The 9,555-nt window shown below is 51.2% G+C and overlaps 1 protein-coding gene across 1 annotated transcript; it reads left to right on the top strand.

Moving 5' to 3' along the window:
- Window positions 1-765, top strand: Lrrc3c (leucine rich repeat containing 3C). The gene has a single exon (XM_038324721.1). It carries the CDS (start codon window positions 1-3, stop codon window positions 763-765), a length of 765 nt encoding a protein of 254 aa, XP_038180649.1.
- The last annotated feature ends 8,790 nt before the right edge of the window (window positions 766-9,555 follow it).

The raw sequence follows: 9,555 nt of genomic DNA, 5'->3' as shown, positions 1-9,555 counted from the left end.
ATGCTCCTACTAGCTTCTGGCCTCCTGCCCTTCCTGCTGCTGATAAGCACAGGGGGTTCTGTGCCCAGCCCTGGGGCAATGCCCCAGGGTTGCTACATAGCGGAAGAAGCTGGCGAACAGACATTCCGCTGCAGCCAGGCTGGCCTGAGTGCAGTGCCCAGTGGCATCCCCAACAATACCCGAAAGCTTTACCTGGATGCCAACCAGCTGGCATCAGTGCCAGCTGGTGCCTTCCAGCACTTGCCTGTCCTGGAAGAATTGGACCTGTCTCATAATGTCCTTGTCCACCTCTCAGGGGCTGCTTTCCAGGGCCTGGAGGGCACTCTGCGCCACCTTGACCTCTCTGCCAACCAGCTAGCATCTGTGCCTGTAGCAGCCTTCATGGGGCTGCAGATCCAAGTGAACCTGTCTGCCAACCCATGGCGCTGTGACTGTGCCCTACAGGAAGTGCTCAGGCAGGTGAGGTTGGCTCCAGGCTCTGGGACAGGCATTGTGTGTGGTCCAGGAGCCCGACCGGATCTCGTGGGACAGGAGTTCCTTCTGCTGAGTAGGGAGGAAGAACTGTGTGGCACCGGACGAGGTGGGACCCGAAGGAGCACTGATGTGGCCCTGCTAGTTACCATGGGGGGCTGGCTGACACTGGTAGCGGCTTATCTGATCCACTACGTGTGGCAGAACCGGGACGAGACCCGGCGCCCCCTCAAGCGGGCTCCTGTGCAGCCCGTGCTCTCAGAGGACTCCTCTACCCTCAGCACAATGGTCTGATGGCCAGGAGCGCTCTGTGCTCTTGGTCCTATGCATTAGCCTTCTTCTACTGCTACCACATCACTTGCCCCATCTGCCCTCTATCTTTCTTGACCTCCTCAATACCTTCTCTGGTGCACTCTTGTGTGGGGGTTGTGAGGGCGGGGGTGGAGGGCAGCAGAATAAACAACCATCTCAGTCGGCAATAACTCAGAGGGAGAAGACAATAGCTTAGGAGCATAGGGGAGGTGCATGAGCCTGGCAAGCTACAGGTGACCACAGAGGCCTGGCCATACAGATGTGGGTAATGACGCCAAAGACGGCTTTGAGGGGGGCTGGGGAGATGGTTCAGTCAGTGAAGCATCTGTCCTGCATGAGGACCTGAGCTCAGCTCTCTGGTACCCACTTAAAAGCTGGGCACAGGGTGGGTGTCTGTAACCCCAGTGCTGGGGGCAGGAGAGAGACAAACAGATCCCTGTAGCTCATTGGCCGGTCTGCCTAGCTAACAGGAAGCTCCAGGCTCAGGGGGCTACTGGACACTGGCCCAAAATCACGGGGAGAGCAATTGAGGAAGGCATTCAATGGCATCAACCTCCAGCCTCAGTTGTACCCACATGAACATGTACACGTACCAGATAAACACACATCCACACACATCCACGCAAAATGAGGAGTTGGGGAAGCACAGAGGGAGTGTACAAAAGAAAGGAAAATATGAGAAGACTTGGAGCATATGGGTGAAAACCGTGGGAGTGGGAGAGAGGGAGGGGGAGGGAATGGTGGGAGCAATCTGGGAATAAGAACTAAAAGCAAGCTTGTAGCCATGTTGAGAAGGGCCTCTGGGTTCTCGCTGTCTGCTCTCCCTGCCTCCTCTCCTCCACCTTTTCTTGTTTGTTTTGTGTTTTCAAAAGTGTTTCCTGTGTAACTCTCCCTGTCCTGGAACTCACTCGGTAGACCAGGCTGGGCTGGAACACACAGAGATCAGCCTGCCTCTGCCTCCCAAGTGTGGGGATTAAAGGCGTGTGCCACCTCTCTCTTGTCCTAACAAGGATTCCCTGTGCCGTGGTCCCCTACTTCTTTCCCAGAATTTCCCTGTCCCTCTGCCTTCTCCTTTATTCACTGACAGTTTTCCTGAGCCATTTCCCTTGGAGAAAGATGGTCCCCTTTACAGACTGAACTGAGGGTGGAAGACAAGAAAAAAAATTAAAAAACCTTTTATGAGCATCCTTGATCTCTTTCTCAGTTCATTTTACGGAACCTGTGTGGTCTGGCACTGAGATGCATGTGGAGCCCCGCCCACCACCTCACCCATCTCTCTTCCTGCTTTGGCCTCCAATGGACACTGGAGTCCAAGAGTAGGAGCCAGAGTCTATGAACTAATAAGGACGGAACCAGAAGCTCGAGGAAAACTAGAGAGAAGGTGGCTTGGCTTCAATCCTACCTGTCACTCTCCAGGAATCAGGGAGGACAGAGGGGGTTCTAAGATGCCACCCGCCTTGTCGAGCAGGTGGGTAGCCTCAATGATGTTATAATGTATGGCCCAGCAGAGAAGAGAAAGGAAAGCTTTTTCAAGGAGCATGGTATGTCAAAACTACCCTCTTCTACCCGGATGTACTGGAACCCCGCTGCTCAGTCTTCTCACTAAGGCAAGATTCCAGATACCTGGGGGCAGGCCACAGGCTGGCATGAACAGGCAACTTCCCGGAGGCGGCTGTCAGCCGAGAGGGGTAGGAAAGGAGAAGAGATCTCGGAGCCCTCCACCACCAGCTTCACTCTTCCTCAGGGAGCCCCAGGAAACTCAGACCAAGGCAAGAATCAGAACCTGATTAAGGTAAGCCATTCCCCAGACTAGAGACGGAATCTTCAAAGCCTCCTGAGTGGTGGGCAAGCCTGGACCACTGAAGCTGAGCCTGAAGGGTGGTCCACAGGAAGTGAGAACAGGACTGGAACCCAATCTCCTGTCCTAGCGGAACATACACCTTCCCTGTCCAAGGAATGGAATGAATCGGTGGGAGAGAGGAGGGTAGGGCCAGGGGTGCAACTAAGAGGAAAGGAGGGGCCCGGCCTCACCTCACCAACCACAGGAAGCTAAAAAAAAAAAAAAAAAAAAAAAAAAAAGCCAAGCAGAACAGTTGAAGCACAGAATGGACAATGGTGTGGAGACCCTAGACATGGAGGAGGGACAAGGCCATAGGGACACTCCACGCCAGACTCTGCCCTGCCCATGGTTCCCTTCCCAGGTGTATCTAAGGAAGGAAGCGAGACAACAAGCCCCAGAAAGCCCAGGCTTCTGTTCCTGGGAGTTGAGGACCCTATAAAATCCAGTTGCTATTGCCCGGTATCAAAGCTCAATCTGAGCGTGGACACACGAGGTTTCGGGTGCTAGAAGATGAGGTGGAGGTTAAACTGCGATTCTGAAGGGCTGGATCCCGCTGGCGCACTTCTCACAAAGGGAAAAGAGTACTAAGCCGGTCCCAGGGCTGAGCTTGCACAGGCTGGGGACAACCTGACTGCAGGAGAGGCCGTAGGCGAGGCGGGTGGACGGAGCCTGAGAGGAGTGGGAAGGCGGCGTAATTAGTGATGGGGGGGAGAGTGGGCGGGATTGCGCGGTGCAGGGCGGAGTAATTAGTGATGGGCGTTGGGAGGAGGGGGGTGAGACTGGGCCAAGACCTAAGGAGGCGGGAGGCGGGGCCGAAGGGGTGGGGTGGGGCCGGGGTGCGACCGAAGGAAGGTGGGAGGTGGTGCTGAAGCTGGCTGGAGGCTAGGATGGGTTGCCCGGGCAGCTAAGAACGGAAGCGTAGCAGCTTTGGGGACCGTGCCGCGCTGACGCCGAGCTAGGATAGCAACTCTTGGGTACTGGGGGCAGGGCTGGTCATCGCTACGGGCTGCTGGGCGGGAGAAGGGCTTAACTGAGGCCTTAACTGGGAGATTTATCTTTAGCCTCCAGGAGAGTCTGGAGCTTTCGCCAGAAGGAATGCCCACTACCCTCCCTCAGGAATCGTCCTGTTCCTCGAACTGCAGAGGTATCTCATGTGCTTGGTGATGGCCTGGGATTTTATGGAGTCAAGTGGTCTTGGGAGGGAGGCATGGAGACAGTCCTTAAACAGCTATGGAGACTTCAAGTAAGCTCTACGCCCCAGCTGTCTAGGAACATCTTCCACCTGCTGGCCTCTGCATGGTCAGGGTCAGAAATGAGAGGAGAGTAATCCTCTATGTACTGGGCCTGACAGACTAGACACAATAGCACCAAAGAGAACCTACTGTATGATTTGTAGGTATTAGAGCAAAATGAAAGTGCAGAGTTACCTGTTCAAAACATAATAAAAATAAAAATAATTAGGCTGGAGAGGTGGCTCAGCAGAATACCCAGGGTTTAATTCCCATCACCCACATAACGGCTCTCAACTGTCTGTAACTCCAGTCTCAGGGGATCTTACACCCTCTTCTGGCCTTCATGAGCACTGCATGCACATAGTACACACTCATACACGTGAAATAAAAATAAATGAAATCTAAGCCTGGAAGTGGTGGCGTACACCTTTAATCCCAGCACTCGGGAGGCAGAGGCAGGCAGATCTCTGTAAGTTCGAGGCCAGCCTGGTCTACTGAGCAAGCTCCAGGACAGCCTCCAAAGCTGTACAGAGAAACCCTAGATAGATAGATGATAGATAGATAGATAGATAGATAGATAGATAGATAGATAGATAGATTGAAAAAGAATCCCGGACATGGTGGCATACGTTTATAATCCTAGCACTGGAAGGATTCTGAAGTGGGAAGCCAGTCTGGGTTATATAACAATATTCTGCCTCAAAGCAAGCAAGCAATTTGCAATTCTAGCACTTGGAAGGCCAAGGCAGGGAAACCAGAGGAATTCAAGACAGTTAATGCAGAGACTCATAGTTGGCAAAAGTGCTCAGACTGAATGGCTCTTGAGTGCTCAGCCCTAAATGGGCTATCTATACCAACCCCACCCCAAGGCTCCAGAAACACGCTGGAAGGAGCCCAAAGGACGGAAGAGCCAGAGGGGTGGAGAAGAGGGCTGTGAAGTGTCTCCTGGGCACGCCATGTCATGGCCCCCACGGACTTACTCAGCTGTGATTACTGAAACAGGATCTGCACAAGATTAAGTCCACAGCAGCAGCGGACATCCCAATGGGCAGCACTAAGTGAACTCAGTGGTGGGGAGAGAGGAGGACAAGGGGCCATGTTGGGGAACGCCTGGGGGAGTGGGAGGGGAGGAGTTGGAGGTGTATGACCAAAATACATCGTTAACAAGAACTAAATTGTCGCCGGGCGGTGGTGGCACACGCCTTTAATCCCAGCACTCGGGAGGCAGAGGCAGGCGGATCTCTGTGAGTTCGAGACCAGCCTGGTCTACAAGAGCTAGTTCCAGGACAGGCTCCAAAGCCACAGAGAAACCCTGTCTCGAAAAACCAAAAAAAAAAAAAAAAAAAGAACTAAATTGTCATACGATAAAGGCAAGATATGCTATTACCCAAACACAAACTCATGGGCGGGATTAGAGAGATAGCTCAGGGATAAAAGCACTTGCTGCTCTTGAAGAGGGTGTGCGTTGGGTTCCGAGCATCCACCCGGTGGCCTCAGCACTGGCAATCTCAGCTTCCAACCATCTGTAACTCCAGTCTCAGAGGATCTGACGCCCTCTTCTGGCCTCCGTGAGCACTGCATGCACACGGTGCACAGACTCCCTGTGAGATAAAAATGAGTTAGAGGGTGGATTGGGAACTGGCTCTGTAGCTAAATCATTTGCTTAGATGCATGGGGTCTAGAGTTTGGAGAGCAGTGTGGTGGCCTGCTTGTAATTACAGCATTAAAAGATAAAAAAACGGTCTCACTGGAGCAAGCTGGCTAGCCAGACTAGTATGGATGCGTTCTGAGTTCAACTGAGAGACTTGCCTTGATGCATAAGACAGAGACCAAGCAACAAAGACTCCCAATATCAGCCTCGAGTCTCCCCGAGTACATGCAAACAGACACATGTGAACAGGCATGCACGTGGGTACACCTCACACACATACAGAGGAAAAGAAAAAAAGTATTAAAAATCCAGAAGTATTATTTGAGGGGTTGGACAGATGGCTCAGGTTAAGAGCACTTGTTCTCACAGAAGACCTGGGTTCAGTTCCCAGCATCCATGTGGTGGCTGCCAACCATCCATAACTCCAATTCCAAGAGATTCGATGCTTTTTCTGGCCTCCGTGGATACCAGGCACACACATGGTGTGTGTGTATCTATAATAAATGTATAAAATATATAATTATAAAATAAATAAATAATTAATTATAAAATAAATAAATTTAAAAATTTTTTAGGGTCAGACATGATGGTGCACACCTTTAATATCAGCACTGGGGAGGCAGAGGCAGAGACAGGTGAATCTCTGTGAGTGTGAGGCCAGCCTGGTCTACACACACACAAGCATGCACGCATATGCACACACAGACACACATTGACTCTCCAGTCCCACTACACACACACACACACACACACACACACACGCATGCATGCACACACACATATGCACACACACACATATTGACTCCCCAGTCCCACTACACAGACACACACGCATGTACGCATGCACATGCACATCCGCATGTAGACACACACACATACACACACACACACACACACACACACACACACACACACACCTTAACCCCAGCTCCAGAATCATCTGACATTCTCCCACTTCCTGAAGGAGAGCACACCCTCCCCTTTCCTTTACCTCAGCAGGACTGAGAGCAGTAGCAGCTGCTGGCCACACCCCTGGAGACAGAGACCTGCCAGAGATGGGTGAGTGTGGCACCTGGGGTCATAGGTTACAGGCTTCTGAGGTTACTAGGACAAAATTGAGTTTGAGCTCATCCAGCTGTCACAGATGAGTCCTCTGACACCCAGAGAGCATGGGAGACTTCAGGGTCACCCCAAAGGCTCCTAACAGACAGAGGTACAGAACTTAGGTCTTTGGTTCCAAATCTTTGTCCATTTCTGTTCAACCCTGGCACTCGCGGTCTTGAGAGAGTCATCAAGGATGAAGATGGAGCTGAATTTTAAAATGTCTGCTGCAGTTCATCTCTGAAGTCAATGGCTCTCGGAGTGCAAAATATTTTGTGGGTTTTTTTTTTTTTGTCATTGTTGTTTGTTCTGTTTTCCCTCCTGTGCAGATGGGGGCCATCCTAGACCAGAATTCCTTCCAAGTAGAGGCAGGGCCATTCCAGCTTCATGTCTAGATGCTCCGCGGCATCTGGATGAGGCACCAGTAACTAAACCCTGATGGGGTTTTTCTGACCTTTACATATAAGCAGACAGCTGGTCATGATGGCAAATTCTGTAATCCCAGAACTCATGAGGCTGAGGGGGAGGATCGGCAGTTCAAGGCCAGCCTCAGCTACGTGGACAGTTCGAGGTCAAACTAGGCTATGTGAGACGGTGACTAACAAAACAAAACACACATGCAGACAAGCTTCTCTGCCAAAGCCAAGCGCTTTGTCACAGCTCCACGGTCCCTAATATTGCCTCCATTTGGGGGGCTCTGGCCAACAAAACCCACTCTCTAGACGTTCTGTCCTGCTGCAGCTCTGGTTGTGTAAAGCAAAGTGGAGCCTTGGGGTAAGTCTGGGGGAGCTGTGACCCCCAACATTTCCTTACCTGGGGTCCAGGCTCTTCAGCAAGAACGAGGAAGCTATGTCCCAGCAGGCAGGTCGAGCAGTCTCAACTGAGGAAGATGTCATCTCTTCCACCAGCCACGTGGTGGGCAAGATGCCGACACCTGTCACTGGTGCATCATGGGGGGCTCAGGAAGAGTAGAGGTCCCCGGGGAGGGGGGCAGCAGACCGAAGAAATTTCTCAGAGCTGGCACTGATGCTTGCAGTAACCTGTATGCTTATATCGACACGACAGATGGGGAAGGAGAGGGGGAAGAAAAGGAGGAGAGGACAGGAAGAGATGAAAAGCAGCAGGTCAGTGTGATGACACGCAAGCGGCCGAGGCAGGGGACTCTGGGGTTTGAAGCCAGACTGCACTATATATTGAGGGGGGGAGGGGAGGAGAGAGGAGGAGATGGGGGAGGGGAGGAGAGCAGAGGTGCAGAAGCAAGAAGAGAGGAGAACCTGCACCCCAAAACTCTCTGCCTCCAGGTGAGATATAAACACAGCACCCCTGGGGCAGGGGGAAGCTCTTTCTGTCGCGTCTCCACCGCCATCCTCTCTATCTCCCTTCACTTGAGGAAGCTGAGGGTGTGTCTGGGTGAGAAGTCACTGTCCCCAGCCGCTGCAGCCACCCAGCCCCTCATGGTGCGCCCCATCCCCTGCATTTCAGAACCTCCTCCGCCCCCTGACTTCCAGATGCCAGATTCCCCATTCTTGCCAGGATCGATGACTCCCAAACCTCAGGACTCTCTCCGTCTGCTTTTCTTTCTTTACTCTTTGGCCCCTTCCAAAGGGAAAAGCCAGCAGCAGTGGAAAGAAAAACAGGGAAATAAAAGCCTGTCCCGCGTCTGTGTCTTTCCTCCTGTGACAGAAAGAGACAAATCCCCAGAGAACATGCAGCTGGGGAGGCGTTCTCCTTTTCCCATTTACTAGCAACACATACATACATATATCTACACACATACATATGCACACCTATCAGTGGATCAGGGATGAGTTAGCACTTACATAAATTAACCACCAGAGGGAGATAAAGATCAAAACCTACCATTAACTTTTTTTTTTTCTTTTTCTTTTTTGATTTTTCTGAGATTTGGACTCAGGCCCCCTGCAAGAGCGGTACTCACTCTTAACCACTGAGCCATCTCTCCAGCTCCTATAAACATTCCCAAGGTCAGGCCAAAGAGCTGGGGGATGGAGACGGAAGATAAAAAAAAAAACAAGCAAACCCAGAAAAGGTGGCTTGACCGCAAACTGAGAACTGTTGTGGGCTCAGTGCCAAAGCTGGTGGTAGAGCCAGGTGGTGGTAGCACGCTCCTTTAATCCCAGACTTCGGGAGAGGCAAGCAGATCACTGTGAGTTCAAGGCCAGCCTAGTCTAGAGCGCAAGTTCCAGGGCAGCCTCCAAAGCTGCACAGAGAAACCCTGTATCAAAAAAAAAAAAAAAAAAAAAACCTTGACTAGGTTTAGTCCCCAGCACTCACATGGTCACATGGTAGCTCCCAAACACCTGTAACTGCAGATCCGGGGCTCTGATGCTGTCTTCTGCTCACAAGTCACACTTACATGTGTTCAGCTAAACACTCTTACACATAAAACAAAAATAAATAAAATAATAATTTAAAAGTTCTTACAGAATCAAATGTAGTAAGCTCAAGTGTAACCCCAATACTCAAGAGTCTGAGACAAGAGGATGTGTGTTTAAGGCCACTCTAGGCTACACAAACTCTAAATACACACACACACACACACACACACACACAGAATTCTGACAGATCCTAGCACTCTGGAGGCAGAGGCAAGCAGATCTTTGTGAGTTGGAGGCCAGCCTGGTCTACAAGGTCTACAAGAGCTAGTTCCAGGACAGGCTCCATAGCTGGGAGAAGAAGAAGAAGAAGAAGAAGAAGAAGAAGAAGAAGAAGAAGAAGAAGAAGAAGAAGAAGAAGAAGAAGAAGAAGAAGAAGAAGAACGAAGAAAGCAGAAAGAAGAAGAGGAAGAAGAGAGAAGAAGAAGAGAAGAAGAGATGGGAGTGAGGGAGAAGAGAAGGAGGCAGAGGAGCAGAAGAATACAGAAATCCTCCTCCCTCCTCCCCTCCTCCATCCTCCTCCCTCCTCCTCTTATCTTCTTCTCTTTCTCT

This window comes from Arvicola amphibius, chromosome 4 (genome assembly GCF_903992535.2).
Source record: "Arvicola amphibius chromosome 4, mArvAmp1.2, whole genome shotgun sequence".
Classification (NCBI taxonomy): domain Eukaryota; kingdom Metazoa; phylum Chordata; class Mammalia; order Rodentia; family Cricetidae; genus Arvicola; species Arvicola amphibius.
This window is presented reverse-complemented; position numbering and strand designations above follow the sequence as displayed.

Excerpts from the sequence above, each read along its gene's own strand:
- Lrrc3c (XM_038324721.1), top strand. The coding sequence starts at position 1 with ATGCTCCTACTAGCTTCTGGCCTCCTGCCCTTCCTGCTGCTGATAAGC.